This window comes from Gymnoscopelus braueri (genome assembly GCF_963280865.1).
Source record: "Gymnoscopelus braueri genome assembly, chromosome: 5".
In the NCBI taxonomy this organism is placed as follows: domain Eukaryota; kingdom Metazoa; phylum Chordata; class Actinopteri; order Myctophiformes; family Myctophidae; genus Gymnoscopelus; species Gymnoscopelus braueri.
The window spans coordinates 10,344,491-10,361,623 of record NC_137606.1 but is presented as its reverse complement, the minus strand read 5'-3'; the positions used below and the strand labels follow the sequence as shown (position 1 = coordinate 10,361,623).

The following is a 17,133-nucleotide window of genomic DNA, read 5'->3' as shown; positions in this document are numbered from 1 at the left end:
TCAGTAAGATGAAACACAAACAACACATCAGACAGAACAACTTAGATACAGGCATCGAAATTACACAATAACGTCATAAGGTGATTACATTTCAAAATAAAAATAGACAAACTGTTTCACAAAATCAGAAAGAATATCAGTATTTAGTAACGGATCGACTAACATCTGTCGCGTATGCCATGGTTCAACATGACGCTCGTCTGACTATAGAAGGCAAAGACTGGGACTATTTAAAAATATAACAAGCTTAAAATATAAAACAACCCAGAAAAGTGTCGCTATCTGTCTGTATCCTGCCTGTCAGGAAGCCTGGCTGATGTCTTCAGGTTAACAATAGAGATGCAAATCACTATTCACACCTGGCAGCAGGCTTCCTCTTGAACAACAGGTCAACATTAACATCATGTGTTTGAATAGCCCAGAAGTGCAGACAGTTAGACTGTGTCTGTCTACAACACATGGCTACTCCTGACTGTAGTAAAATAACTTCTATCATTTGTATCTTTTGACTTGCATACTGTTCATAAAATATAAGGAAATAAGGGCCAATATACGACAGGCTGAAGTGGTTTTGTAATAATAATGAAAATCTACAAAGTAAATAGTAACTAAAGTTTTCAAATAATTGCAGTGGAGTAAAAGTACAATATTTGCCTCTGAGATGTAGTGGAGTAGAAGTAAAAGAACTGAAAATTGGAAATACTCCAGTAAAAATACCTCAACATTTTACTTAAGTGCAGTACTTGAGTACATGTACTTAGTTACTTTACACCACTGTTTTAGTGTAATAGCACAAGTGCACATTTTCAACACCTTTCACCTACTGGTGATAAATTGTTCATTGATACTTTGACTACAGATATTTATCTGTCATTATTACACGGCTTGGTTGAATGCTTGATTCTGATTGGTCAATCGCTGAATTCAGCGGTGTGTTATTTCTTGATAATGACCGATGAGCTCAATAACAGACCGCTGTCTAATCAAAGATTCAGAGCACCTGCTCATGTTAACCTGCACTGCTTGATTTTATGCTGTATCCAACATGGCAGCCATGTAAACAAACACACCATGTCATTTACAACTAAACGTTGCTCTCAAGAATGTTTTTGAAAACATTTGAAGCGAGAAATAGACAATGCAGTAACCAAGAATGTATTCTACTTGATCCACTACACTTCCTTGTTTTCCGAGCCGACCGTGTCCGCCCAGCGCAACACTTATGGAATACTTCCATTGCTGTGGGCAAGGAAATACTTAGTTTTGTTGTTACTTTTGGGTAAATGTATCTATTTATGTATTAAGTAGCCATGTAATAAGCGGGATAATGTATGGGTAACTGGTCATTATTAAAAAATAAATCCAGACAAGGTGATTATCCACCGACGCGAACCGTACATTATCCCTTGCATAGCTCACACAAAATTTCGATGCAGAGGCCCAGACTATATATCCTTACATCTCCTATTTTGTGTTTTGCATCTTATTTCTCCTTCCTGTGCTTTACTACAAATGAACTCTTTTGTATTATTTTATTTTATATTATGTCCTGCGTTTCCTTTCCTACTGCTCTGCTGCAATGACAACTGAATTCCCCTCGCTGGATCAATAAAGGTTCATCTACTTTCTTGACTTTGTACCAACGTCAGAGAACTCATGCCAAACTACACAAAGGTTTAACTGAGCCTTCCCTTCCTGGACATCCAAAGATGCAAAACAAGCAAACCGACTGACAATCCAAATATCACAGAAGCAGTGCAAATGCAAATTTGTGTACAAACAAAACATGCTAGTTACAAAAGTAAGGACTGCAAGACTGCACAGTCCATGTTCTTGTCCAGGTGAAGAAGAGAAAACATTCTAAGCAGGGACAGGCCCTGAAATTCGTCTCTGTCGGTTGGAAAGCTCACGTCCAAAATTGTTATTTTTCAGGATTAAAAATTTAAAATGGCAAAAATAGCAGATCTGGGTCGCTGGCGTAGCGGTCCAGGCACCTAGGCTACAATGTAGCCTGACAGCGTGTCGCGGGCTCGAGTCCCGATCCCGCCGGCCTTTGCTGTGTGTCACTCCCCATCTCTCTCCCCATTGCCTGTCAGCCTACTGTCCTATCAATAAAGGCATAAGAGCCCAATAATAATTAAATCCCCCAAAAAGAAAGAAAATGCAGATCTCCAAGCTCAAAACGTGGCGCAAGGCATCGCGTTTCGAGCTTGTATATCTACCTGCTATTTTTGATACTTTTGTGTGACACCGTAGTGCATGTGATCAAGTAGGGTTTTCAACTGATGATGAACCAGGGACCGCCAACCTGACTAAGAATCAACCTGGGGACCACTGTTGTGTTGGGAGGGGATATGGGAGTGGTGTGGGGGGGAAAAGCTTGAAATTAAATAATAGACTGTTAAGGGCTTGATTTAATTCGTTGCACGATACAATACTACGCACAACGGGTTAAATCGTGCCCTTAACAATCATTATTTAACTGAAATATGCTAGTGGTCTGGACTCCAGAGCTAAAAAAAAATGGAGAACCACTGATCTATTCCTATCCCACGGTTACCCAAAGTCCGTTCTCTTAATCCATTCAATCCGGGAACGCATCTGTGTCATTTTAGGCTATTCAAAAATAGCAGATCTACAAGCTCATAGCTCAATGGTGCAATTTCTTTTTGCCATTTTGAAACTCGGTGCCGCGCTATGAGCTTGTAGATCTGCATTTTTTGGTTTAAATCTTTAACATTTGTGCAAATCTTTGAATATATACTTTTTAAAGCGAACATTTGTAACTCAAATCTTTGCTTCTGTTGGTTCCTGGAACAAAATATTTTACAGATGTCCGCTTTAAAAAATATATATTCAAGGATTTCAGCTTGTAGATCTGCTATTTTTGAATAGCCAAAGACATCTAAAATGACAGAGATGCGTTCCCGGTCTTAATGGATTAAACTCATGTTAACTGATATACTGATTGTAACTTATGAGCAATTATATGGGCACATCTCCTAATAATGATGACTCAACCAGACAACGCTTCGCAAAGCGAGGCATTGTCTGAGGCGTGTCTCCATGCTCTATTCTTTTACTCTGTCTCCTCTGTTTCATGTCTTTCCATTTAACAACTTTGTTAAAAAAACATATATTAAAAAGAAAGGTTTTTTACCCCATAATAAAGAATACATGAAATAAAAACAATATGGGCCTATCCCATATCATGTGTAAATAAGTAACTAATTACCTACTATAACTAGTTACCGTACAATACATTTCTATGAAGCAATTGTTCATTGTTAGATTATCGTTAAAAAAATTGTTACAATTTAAGTATTTAGCATGTCATTGTCATTGTAAAAAGTTAAATAAAATAAAAACTCTGCAAAAGACTATTTCCCCAATATATAACAAGCTCAAAAATATAAAACAACCCAAAATATCCTATTCACAGAAAATACATCGAATGTGATCCAATGCATTCCCCTTTCAATCAGTGTGCAGGGCCTCTCTGTTTTCCTTAAACTCTGGGATAAAATGTTACACATAAAATAACAGCTATTTTCACCATCCAAATAGTTAAAGGTACATCAGCGCATCAATCATCATCAATCTCAGTCGCATACTCAACGATATATATATTTTTTAAATCCACATTTAACCCCAGAGACCAGAAAGTGAAAAACGAAATCCTTCACATAACACTGTTACTCACGGCAACCAAACGCTCCGTAGTTTAATTCACCTATATCACAAAAGTACAACCTCTCGTCCTGCATTGTTCAGTGTCCCATCCGATAATGTTGCTTTTGTAGTCTCCCTCAATGTCAATGCACCTAGAGCAGAGCTGCTGAGCGCAGTTCCAGGTGGTTCTATCGTTCCCAGCCAAAAGATAGCCTCTGTTCACACAACACCTCCCCCCACGGAGAACTCCGACACCGCGAGTTCTCCGCACCGCCGTCTTCACAGCCAAGCGCTCTGCTAGCGACCGTGAGAAGAAGAGTCGTGTAGCCACCGTAGAGCTGGTCAAGAGGTCGGCGTAGTCATCACAGCGTCGCCGCCGCAAGGTCCCTCCTCGTAGACATGTAGAAAACCAGGTCGCGCTGACGTCACCGTGGCCTGCTCCCGTGGCGGACCTCCCCGTCGTAGGAAGATACACACGGATCCGATCCAAACGTCATCCGAACGTCCACACAGCCAGGCCCGCTCCCACGGCTACCTCAAAATAACCACAGGTTCTTTTCTAAAGTGAAACCACGAAGGGTGTACAACAACCGGTGCTGGTTCGCCATTAATGTGGTAAATTGAGGCATAACTAGACTGCAGGTTACCACCCAGAAAGCACAATGACGTCATGATGACGTTATGATGACGTCCTCCGGTGACGTTTAGGACTAGGCCAGATCACAGCCCATATGGGGATGATCTTTACGTCATTTCCAGGACGTCATCACCAGGACATCATATGGCCTTTTTTTGTTTGACAGCCATTTTGGGTGATGAGAAATCCGTTTAGATGGCGTTCCGCTCAACACGCCATCATGACGTCTTTCACTAACGACTTTCAGCTTTTGCGGCCAGTGTGGGTGATGAAAAAGCCGTTTAGATGTTGTCCCGCTCAACACGTCCAAATCATCCCCATATGGGCTGTGATCTGGCCTAGTCCAGAACGTCACCGAAGGACGTCATTATGACGTCTTTCAGTGACGTTCACGACCAAGCCAGATCACGGCCCATGTAGGGATGATTTGGACGTCATCACCAGGACATCTTATGGACGGCTTTGTGGTGACCTCAAATAGACGCTATTACGGCCAGTGTGGGTGATGAAAAAGCCGCTTAGACGACGTCCTGGAAATTACGTCAAAATCATCCCATATTGGCTGTGATCTGGCCTTCTCCTGAACGCCACTGAAAGACGTCATGATGACGTTGTTCGGTGACGTTCAGGACAAGACCAGATCATGGCCAATATGGGGATGATTTCAACGTCATCACCAGGACATCGTACAGCTTTTTAATGACCTAAAACAGACGTCCAATTTGGGTGAAAAAACGCTTAAATGACGTCCTGTAAATTACGTCATCTAAGCGACCCCATATCAGCTGTGACTGGCCTAGTTCTGAACGTCACTGAAAAACGTCGCCACAACGTTATCTGGCTTTGTGTCAAGTCGTCATGTACATTTATACAAGACACTGATATTGATCTGATTGCATGCAGCATAGTGTCAAAGAGCAATGTTATTGTATAGGCCTGAAGTCTGGTTGCCTATGAGAGCCATGACAACTCTCTATTGGATCAACCAACATCAACACTCCCATACCATCACATACTATACATAAGAATAGGAAAAGGGGAGAGGCAGTGACCAAATGAACAGACATTTAAACTCATGGTTTTACTTACAAATTGACATAAAAAAACACGTCTTGATTTTTACGTCATTTCCAAGACGTCATCTAAACAACTTTATAATCACCCAAACTGCAAACTGGCCGTATATCAGGCTGTTTTAGTCACTAAAAAGCCGTCCATACGATGTCCTAGTGATGACGTCAAGATCATCCCCATATCGGCCATGATTTGGCCTAGTCCTGAACATCACTGAAAGACATTGTAAACAACTTTTTAATCACCCAAACTGCCGTAAAAAGGCGTCATACATTGATTGTCATGGTGATGACGTCCTGTAAATGACATCAAGATCAAAGATCATCCCCATATCCATATCTGCTGTGATATCCTAGTCGGCAAATGATGTCCACAAAATCTTCCAATGAAATCAGCTTGTGCAAATGATTTTATTGTGTCACACAAAAGCTGGCAAATAATCCAACTTTGAATAAGAACAGGCCAGGATTTTAAAATATGTGATTTTACCATTACAACAATTTAGTTATCCCCTGTCTAGGAGATTTCAGTGGAAACGTGTGTTAGTTGAAATAAGGTGATATTCTGGGCCAGATCTAACTAGTCATGATAGGACTTGATCAAACCCCAATCATTGACTCACTGGTCCAGGTTCGTCCATGTTTTGTTGGGAAAGACTCATTCCATTTTGCCTCCTCAACTTTGAAAAGTCAATCTATGCAAGGACACATTGTTATGTCCGTCTGTAAACAGCTATATTAATCTCCGGCACCGTTGGACTGATCAACATGAAACTGTATGCACACTCTCAGTAGGCCAAGGAAGAACCTCTGCACCAGTTCTTTCAAATCGGCCTCATGGTGGCGCTATAACAGCCTGCTTCAGGTTTTGGCCTATAACTCTCAATACATTTTTTATAATAATATAATAATAATAATTCCTTTTATTTGTAATGCACTTTATATTTGACACAAATTTCAAAGTGCTACATGGCATAAAAAGTCAAGAAAAAGGTAACAATGATCAAACTAAGAGACCAACCCTCCCCAGGACACAACTAATACAAAGTTTTGTGTTTAAAAACACACAAAAGCATCAATAGCTCTTGAACCGTAGGTCATACAATCAAAATCTCTGGATGCCTTGGATTATGATGCAACTCCAAATATAGGCCCTGGCCATTTGTGCCAGGCTAGATTTTCCCCATTTCACGTTTTCTTCCAAATACACTTTTTGCTAGTCCTCCTTTCAAATATTGTTCAAAAGTCACCCAAATTGGTACATTACATTACATTACATTACATTGGTACATAGTATCTCTGGATCGGAGTCATGTGATGAAAGGCTAGGCAACCCGGCCTGGTGGGGATCTGCGCTCCGAGGAGCACACTTTTTTAGGTTACTCTGTCGCTACCAGCAATAGATTTCTTTCCCCTTCAAAGTAAAAGTGACTGAACTGCAGTGATTTATGTAGCCTTGGTGGCCACTGACCAAGCTATGGGAATAGAACAGAGGATCGCATTTTCCTCCCGGACTCACGGTCCGCGAGTTGTAATTTTACTCCTGCTATCAACCCCGATTAAGAACATAATCCTGGCTTTAATGGTACACGTTCTTAATTAAAACTAATATTATTTGGTTTCGCTATTGTATTTATTATTATAGCAGCACACACGTGTTCAGTGCACAAACACGTTGATCAGTGTGCATGCATGTATGTTGTTAGTAAGCCAGCAATATGTTAGGGTCAAGGGTCATCACCATGCAAGCTTGTGATGGATATTTTCATCGATATACTATTTTTGCCACAGACATACAAAATAAGTGATCAATATTGTTTTCTTTTTACCAGAAATACATAATGAACTCATAATGTGCCCTATTGTCTATGCCAATTTGCTAGACATTTTACAATGATAGTTTATCATCACACATTACATGAGCAAAGGGCCATTTGGGTGCGGGCTATATGGTTATTATCGGAGGACAGTGTTACTTGAGGTCAGGTGCAGATCAAGTTCTACCAGTTCTACCATGCCAATCGTAGCTTCGATAGTTGTGGTTTCTTTCCATTACGGTGATATCTTGATGAGAAATCTTCGATCATGATGAGGAAGTCTTAGACCTTGCATAGTTGTGATGTAAGATATGTGGAACAATGGAAAAAGAAAGATCAGAGCCAAAACCATCATACTGTACGTACATGATGAGGGATTAGATAAGGATAAAGAGCATGACAGGATTTAAAGAATGCAGTGTCACAACTAAGTTCATGCAAGGGCTCCTAACTTTGATCAGAGGTGAGCAAATGTATAAGCTGGAGGTCTGATGGTGATTGTGGACCACAGGCTGTGGCTCAAGGGTTTCCACTGCTTATGATTGTGGAGTGGAATTATAGTTAAATATTGTTATTTTTGGACACTTTGAAACTCTTTCTCTCAATGCTGAAAATCTTTTTTGGTGACTTTACAAGTCACCAAAAGTATTCGGACATGTTGATGACCGTGTTTAGGATAGTTACACATTCAGATACATTAAATATTTTAATAATAAACTGGCCCCTTTTGATACGAAAATAACCCACGGGAAAAGTGAAGGTAGGCTATGCCACTGCACCTATGCAGACACCAGATGCAGTGTTGTCCTCGCGATTTAAATCAACACAATTAGTTGATAGTAAGGGTAGTAAGACTGTCAAATGATCAGATTTTCAATAATAACAGACCAGGATTGAAAAATACGTGATTTGACCAATATTACAACTATTTCATTATGAGTAGTTTTCAGTAGCAAAGTATTCTGTCTGTGGGATTTATACTAGTTGAAATAAGGTTATATTCTGGGCCAGATCTGACTAGTTATGATTTTACTTGATCTGGCCTCGATCGGACTCTCTCTGATTCATCCAGGACGTCCATTTTCGTGGTCAGGAATTATTTTGGTTGAAATCAGGTGATATTCTGGGCCAGATCTGACTAGTCTTGGTTTGACTGGATCTAGCCCCAATCGAGACGTCACTGATTCGTCCGGGTCCTGACTGTGCTTGCTGGGCAGGCCTAGCTGCTTAAAAGGAAGTGTAGAAGACGTCCAGATCAGGTTCAGAATCATCATTATCCGGTTTATTCAGTAACAAACAAACAGCATGAGAAACAGGGAGCCGAAGCTCCCCCAGCCTCACGGCGTGGGACAGTACTAACTAACAAGTCACATTTACAGTCAACTCTTTATACTAGGTTCACATGTGGGTGGGGGTCAGTGAGAATCCCCCCACCTAAGTCCTTTGAACATTGTCTCTATCTGTCTGCATCCTGCATATAGAAGCTTGGGAGTGAAGACAAAGGCCAGACCTGTTGTCTCTCAGGTTAACAAAGGCAATGTAAATTGTACTTCACACCAAGCAGAGTCCTTGATCAGCTACAGTATGCAGACGCCAGGCTGGGTCTGAATCAACACATTATTTCTTCTTAACTTTAGCAAGGTTACTTTAACATTTCCACCTGGTTTAGATTAATATAAGCAACTTGAGATCCACAATATACGATATTCCCCCCACGATAGATTTTAACGTCATTCCTAACCACATATATTAACTAAAACAGTATGAAAGAAAAACATAAAAAAACATAGAAAACTAGAAAAAGTGCTCCTCGGAGCACAGGTCTCCGCCAGGTCAGGTAGGTTATTGTGGGGCAGCAATGTTCGGAATTCGCCAATCAGGATGGAATATGACAAATCGGATGGAACCATCTTGATCACTTGACTATAGAGACAATGGGTACCGATTTGCATGATGTTTGAATTTGTAGGAGTAATATAAAAAAGAAAAGTGTTGCAAAATCGACCTCCTGGTGGCGCTATAATAGGGCAATGTTAAAAGGGTGGCATTTGTTCTTCAACGTAGTGCGAATGTGCGTGCAAAGTGAAACGCAATCCGACGCTGCATTCATGATTTGTGGCATTTTGTTCAAAACGGGCCACTACTGCAAACTTTAGATGTCAATGTTAGCCAATCAGGATGGAATATGAAAAATTAAACAGATCCATCTTGATCACATGACTATAGAGATCATGTGTACCGATTTGCGTGAAATTTGGATACATTCTGAAGGCTTAATATCAAAAAAAATGTTTTACATAAGTCGGCCTCCTGGTGGCGCTATGAAAGGCAAATGTGAAAAATGCAGGGCAGTTGTTTTTCCTTGGCTAGGGAGTGTGCGTGCAAAGTTTCACGCAGATCGGTGCAGTTATAGTTAAAATCACAAATCGGCCTTTTATAGCGCCACCATGAGGCTGATTTGAAAATGTTCAAGTGGCATTTCTTCCTCGGCCTAGTGGGAATGTACGTGTGAAATCTCACGGAAATCGCAAGCTGCGTTCATGATTTGAGGCATTTTGTTGAAAACGGAGCAATCCTGCAAACTTTGGAAACCAACCTTAGCCAATCAGGATGGAATATGGGAAATTGGACAGAACCTAAAATAATCTAGGTGGCAGGAGGCGGCTGGTTTAAAGAAGTGTAGAAGACATCCAGATCCAGAATCATCCATTTATTCAGCATCAACAGCATCATACTGTAGCAAAGCTTCCAGGGGTAGAGCCCCTGTCCTACAGCCCTTCGGCTCGGACTGGCACAGCATTCTGAGGGCGGCTTCACACTGGGTCCGTTTGCATTCAAACCGTTCCCGAGAACGAATGGCCTCTACCAGCTGGCCTGCATTCACATTGGCCAAGATCCTTGCGCACCAGAGAACACTTGCATATATACCCCCGATCCTATAGGTGGCGGCATGCACATAGTGTTTCACCTGTGGACACAGACGTCATCAACTATGTGACAATGTTTGTGCTGGTCGCGCATAAATATAGGTTTGCGGCTGGGGAGTGAGTCAACGCACTGAGCGCTCAGCGCAGTGAGCGCACAGAAGTCAAGGCACAGACTGCTGTGTTGTTGACGGACAACGGATGTACGCTTATGAGAAACAACACAAACTAGAAAAAGTGCTCCTCGGAGCACAAGTCTGGTAGGTCAGGTAGGTTATTAAGGCCTCCTGGTGGCGCTATAATAGGCCAATGTGAAAAGGGTGCCATTTATTCCTAGGATGTGCACGGCAATCGGACACTGCATGCATGATTTGAGGCATTTTGTTCTAAAAATGTGTTTTGCTAATTTTGACCTGCTGGTGGCGCTATAACATTCCAATGTTAAAAGGGTGGCATTTGTTCCTCAACGTAGTGCAAATGTGCATTCAAAGTTTCACCACAATCGGACGCTGCGTTCATGATTTGTGGCATTTTGTTCAAAACGGGCCACTCCTGCAAATCGGTGCAGTTATAGGTAAAAACACGAATCGGCCTGTTACAGCGCCACCATGAGGCTGATTTGAACATTTTCAAATGGCATTTCTTCCTCGGCCTAATGGGAATGTGTGAGCAAAATTTCACGGAAATTGCATGCTGTGTTCATGATTTGAGGCATTTTGTTCGAAACGGAGTACTCCTGCAAACTTTGAAAGCCAATTTTTGCCAATCAGGATGGAATATGAAAAATCTGAAATTAGCCGTTTCTTTTAATGACTATAGAGATACTGTGTACCGATTTGGGGGATTTTTGGCCAAAATCTGTAGGAGTACTGTCCAAAAATGTGTTTTGCAAAAAGCGGCCTCCTGGTGGCGCTATAACAGGCCCATGTGAAAAATTTGGGGCAGAGGTTCTGCTCTGGCATCCAGGGAGTGTGTGTGCACAGTTTCTCTGCGATCAAGCCAACGGCGCCATCGCGACGCGTTGTCAGCTTGTAGATCAGTTATTTTGGCCACGTGACACGGTCGTACGACGGAGCATATAGCCTACTGGAATCAGCTGTGTTGATGACACGGTGCCTCAGAGCGCTGCTACAGGGACTATTTAATGTCTCAGTCAAATAAACTCTTCTCTTTACAGGGAAACGGATAATAGCGAAACATTTTTATTATGAATTGCCCCACAATATGAATATATTTGGATGTGTTTTGTTGGTAACTGTTGTATAATCGCAATATTACACTCGCGGGTGTGCTTTACCTACATTATTGGCACTTCAGTGATGCTTGCGGAACTCGGCTCCGCCTCGTTCCTGACCGCATCACTGGCGTGCCAATAATGACGGTAAAGCACACCCTCTCGTGTAATATTGCTTAAGCAGCTTGGGGCCCACAATATACGATATCAGCCTGGCAATTCTCTCACGCATGTGACTCTGGGCCCTATCAAGCACGTCTTAATTAGTTTACTTTTTACTTTATTTGTTTATTTGGACAGGACAATGGATATTAATGGCCGTCAAATGGACGTAAATACACCGGATTTAGCAAAGATGCTAGTTTTCATCCACAGTCCTCACAAAAAAAAACATAAAATGATCATTGAATGAATAAAGTATAGAATGAGACAATGCACCACATTAGTTCTTCTCTGCATTTCAGAGAGAGAGAGAGAGACATGTACACAGTCAAATCCTTAGGGACAGGTCGATTTTTAAAGAAGGGTACCCCTGGAGAAAATGTATGTGCCCTGATCTAAAATGCCATGACCCTCCCTTTGACTAAAAAAAATCAATGACCCTCCCCAAGTGATAAAAAAAAAGAAGATTAACCCTCCCCGCCTATAGGAGTGTCACGATATATTGTCCCACGATATAGCCTATCGTGGTATTAAAATGTGACGATAGGTATTGTCATGATGTCATACTGTATCGTAATATTTTTTTTATTATTTTTGTAATAAATAAAATAAACTTTCTTTTTTTTGCCGGTGAAAGTAATAGGATTTCTTACTGTATGGTGTATGATATGAAATGTAAAGCTTATCATAATCACAGTAATTATTAATCATGTCTTCCATCATATTCAAGGTATTTTGGAGAGAAATGAAACAGACTCACTTTCAGTTTAAAGCACTGCAGGGGGGGAGGTGTTGTGTGTCAGCTGATGCTTGTTAATGTGACATGCATCAAAGCAATTATGCCTCTGCACTCTCAAATAGGCCTACATCTAAACTAACATTGTTTACATGGTATTATACGGTATCTGGTATAGATTTGTTTTGAGCTGTTGGAAATAACTAGGCTGCACTTGGTTGGTGAAGTCCAGATGACAAAAATATGAGGTTTGTGGAATTTAGAGTTAATAGAGTTAATCTTGATTGATCATAATTTGTCTAGTGTCCTAAACCTGCTTTAAATGTCAAATTAATATAATGGTGTTATATTGGCCTAAATCAGTCATGTACTCTAGTCTATTCTCTTATTCTCCTGTCTCTCATACAAGGTCAAAGCAGCTGGCTACAGGCTTTCTGTGGCTATCTGTTGGCTCCTCAAGTTATGTCAATATGGAAATGTTTTGAGAACACTATCTCGGTGTTCTTCTCCAATGCATAACCCTTCTTTCAGTGTCACGAAGTCACCACTGACCGGTCAGAGCCGAGGTCAACGTGTTGACCCAGACATTTGGACGTTGTTTTTCCAAAGATAAACTGTCACACCATCATCATCATCTTCATCATCTACCATCATCATCCTCATCTGACGACGACGTAATCATCACTCTCATCCAATCCAAGAAGTCCACCTTCGCCCGGAAACTCATCTATGTCACATCCTATGATGTCATTGTTTATGTTACCTAACTGTTAACGGGCCATGTAAAAGTCCAGTCTTGTCGTTCAATGGTCAGAGAGAGACGACGACCTTGCAATGCCTGTGATACTGTAACCTTCTCACTCTCTCTGTCTGAATTTGAATATAATCGTTATAACCAAATGGCTGCCTGTGTGTTCTGAGTCTGCTTTTCTTTGTCGCCTTTATGAAATTGTCTGGTACTTTGTATGGGTGATAAGGAAAAAACAGCTCCATCAATAGTTATGCAGTGTTATATTATATTTGTTATATTAGTGTCTATCTGTCCTCTGAAACAATGGGTTTATAGTTAGTGAGAACTTCACTTCTCCCTTAACTCTTTGACTGCGGACGACGCGATAACGCGTCAAGTGCTACTTTGTCCAATTGGCCGTCGACGCGCTCGACGCGCTGGACGCGCGTTCATTGTTTAATCTCTGATTGCGCTATGCTGCTTAATATTCAATGTTATTCTCGAGTTCCACTTACTTCACGGACATCTGCATCCGGTTTCATGACCTGGATTCCGTTTCCGGTTTTTGATTCTTTTCCCCAGTCATTTTCGTCCAAAATAGGTAAATAAACGGTCTTTCACACGGTATGACGGACAAACGGACAGTTTCTCTTCTATAATCTATGGTCTGGGTGACGATCAGTCATCGCCGTCGTATATCACAACGTAATTTTCGCCGATCAAAACAATGGGGGGGACGTCACATCCGTTTTCATGTTTTTCCTTGTCTAATCTATGAAGAAGGGTGAGAGAGACCCAACGACATGATCAAAGCTGTCATGTGCTGCGCTCTAGTGGCGGATTTGTGCTGGGTCTTTACATTATGTGTCCTTAAATTATTTTCATGAGAAAAATTCAAAATATAAAAATAAAAAAACACGAAAATTGCTGGCACTGGGGGAGTACTTTATGAAAATACTCTGGCAGTCAAAGAGTTAAGCTTGCACAAATGTATTTATTTGTGTGTACAAAGCACTTTGTAATTGTTTTTTAAAGTGCTTTATTGTTATTTTAAACTAAAGATGATGGCCAATGTTGATGATACATGAGAAAAGAACATTAATAATGTATCATCGATTTCATGTATCGTGAAATTAGTGTATCTTGACACCCTAACCCTCCCCATCAAATACAAAAACATGACATTTAAAACTGATAATATGTCTGATGTTTTGCTTTCCACATTGATTAGAACATTACTGTAGTCAGTCTTGCTAAATGCACAGTGTAGTGTAGTTAGAATTTCAAGGGAAACTGTACCGGTTTACCTGGTTGAGTCATCATTTGCAGGAAATTCAATATCATGAGCTTGCTCAGTTGTCTGAGGCGTGTCTCCATGCTCTATTCTTTTACTCTGTCTCCTCTGTTTCATGTCTTTCCATTTATCAACTTTGTTAAAACAAAAACATAAAAAAGTGTTTTACCCCATAATAAAGAATAAATAAAATAAGAACAATATGGGCCTATCCCATATCATGTGTAAATAAGTAACTAATTACCTACTATAACTAGTTACTAGGGTTTAACACCGGGAATCCCGGGATGCGGGAATCCCGGGAATCCCGAGGTTATTTACAGTCCCGGGAACTGACTTCGGTTCCCGGGATCCCTTTTTTTTTTTTTGTTGTTAGAAATGAATACTAATTAGTAGAAAGGCCTATCTACAGCGCGGAGGAATTACTATTATAATTAGCCAAGTTACTTGCCGCGTTGCCGACCAGGGCAGGGTCCCATCGTCCCGTTGTGAACCAATATGGGACGCACTGAATGTAACAGTAATGAACAAAATAAAACACAAGTGGCCGTGATGCCCCCCTGCCTGCCCTGCGCACGCTGATTTCACCGTTTCCTCTGCTGTCAAACAGTAGACACCAGTTGACTAGTTGAGATTCAACATCAAGTGAAACGCTGCATAAACAGTGGGTATAGGTATGATTTCGAGCCTATATTCTAGCTTAAAATGCGCGCAAGCCAAGCAATGCTTTTGATAGAGTGAGAGGAGAGACTGGAGAGAGAGAGAGAGCAAGAGAGAGCGCGTGCGAGAGAGAGAGAGAGAGAGAGAGAGAGAGAGAGAGAGAGAGAGAGAGAGAGAGAGAGAGAATTAGACCGATGTGGTCCGATTTTTTTATCATCATTAATGTAGCCTACCCAGGGGCGGCCTTTCCTATGTTTCACCCGTTTCAATTGAAACGGGCCCCGAACCTCAGGGGGCCCCCGAATTTTCTTGAGAAAAAAAAAAAAAAAAAAAAGTTTAATTTTTTTTCTTTTTTTTTTCAAAATACAATTTTAGATTTTTTCGCAAACAAAATCCGCAAATTCTGCAAACAAAATCGGGGTGACCGTGTTTTGGGGCGATTATGTTTTTTTTGGGGGGGTGGGGGGGTGCATAGGGGGCCACATATTAGCTCTTGAAACGGGCCCCCAGATCACTAAGGCCGCCCCTGAGCCTACCCTACCTACACTTGCATTTTAGAACGTTCAAACTACCATTTTACTAGAACTACCCAGTAGAACAAGTGAACTGCACAACAGCTGTCTGTCTCATTGATTGTCAGTGGCAGCGCATGCATGTGCACATCAAAATCACACTACAAAATCCGACATTTGATCAACAACAAAATATAGATTAATACATTTGACAACATACAGCCAACATCCCAAAATGGAGTCTTAATATCCAGCAAGTAGCCTAATATAAATTAATAACTGCAAACAAATTACAAGTTTAGGCTATTAAATCCTACAAAAGTAGAGATAAGCTGTGACCTCACCGGCGCTCCTATGGACAATAAATAAATAATCCTTTTGCAAATTCTCTTGTCAATAATGATACAAATGGAACGTTTATTTCAGCAGCCTGCTAGAGTTTGACATTGTTTGAGTGCGTGTTGGGTGCACAGCGCAACTCCTCGTTTAAGTTAATTGTCTTCACCCGCTGCTGCGCAACAGGGCAGATCTCCGCCAGGGCACTATATTATATTTATATATTATATTTATATGATTTAAAAAATCAACTTAAGTCATTATTAGTGCAAGTTCATAGGTGGACACAATAAGGACATTTGGGCACCTCAATATAAAATTGGCTATTTAAGTATCTACATATAAATGCATTTTAGTGGGTACTTTTTTTTTTTTTACCCTTTAACGGGAATTCCCGGGAAGCCAGGGAAAAGGTCTGAAAATTCCCGGGAATAAAAATTAGCTATTTCCCGGAAAATGTTAAACCCTACTAGTTACGGTACGATACATTTCTATGAAGCAATTGTTCATTATTAGATTATCGTAAAAAATAATGGTTACAATTTAAGTATTTAGCATGTCATGGTCATTGTAAAAAGTTAAATAAATAAAAAACTCTGCAAAAGACTTGAGGAGGTTGAAATATCTGCAATGAGTATTATTATTTTTATAATAATAGTAATAATTCTGCTTGCCTGTTCTTTTTTTCCTTATGCTGGCATACACAGCATATTTGTGCTGCAGCCAATTAGTTACAGTCTGCTGATACATGATTTATACTTGCAAGTTGTATAAATCATGTATCAGTTTTACTATAATAGTACAGTATAATATCTTCAAGCTCACAACACGTCCCATCATGACATGTTTGAGCTTGTAGGAGTATAAATTAAGCATGACAGGTTATTATTATACACTGCTGTGATGTAACTATTTAGAGGATATACCTCATCCTTTTCTCTACTTCACTTACCTTCATGTCGGCATTGATGTGCACGTCTGACAAAAGGCTGCAAGTAACTCCGGCGTTGCGCCATGTGAATGCAACTGTCTCTCCCTCTTCCTGTCTTGCTCTCTGTTACACTCCCTCAATCATCTGGTGATTTACTTCATAACCTTACTTTATAAGTTTGCCTTGGCCACTTACCGATGACATTAAACATGAGACACAGAGATGAAAGTATGAGGAAAGAAATACTGCTCGTGCACTTGAACGCGCGCGTCGTGGGGATGAGCAGCTGCAGGTGCTCTGCTCCAACCAGAGCAGAGCTTTGTGTATGTTTGTAGTATCGCAGTCCTGACGTTACTCCGTTATCTTTTTATCTTTATCATCAAGTCATACAACAGCTGTGTTCCCAAAAATAAAC

The 17,133-nt window shown here is 40.7% G+C and overlaps 1 protein-coding gene across 1 annotated transcript in view; it reads right to left on the bottom strand.

Moving 5' to 3' along the window:
- Positions 1–16,802, bottom strand: part of st3gal4 (ST3 beta-galactoside alpha-2,3-sialyltransferase 4) — a 49,429-nt gene extending 32,627 nt beyond the window's left edge. Inside the window, 1 exon segment of the mRNA XM_080428765.1 lies at positions 16,740–16,802. Coding sequence (XP_080284891.1) covers positions 16,740–16,745 — 6 coding nt within the window. The 5' untranslated portion in view covers positions 16,746–16,802.
- Positions 16,803–17,133: the final 331 nt, after the last annotated feature.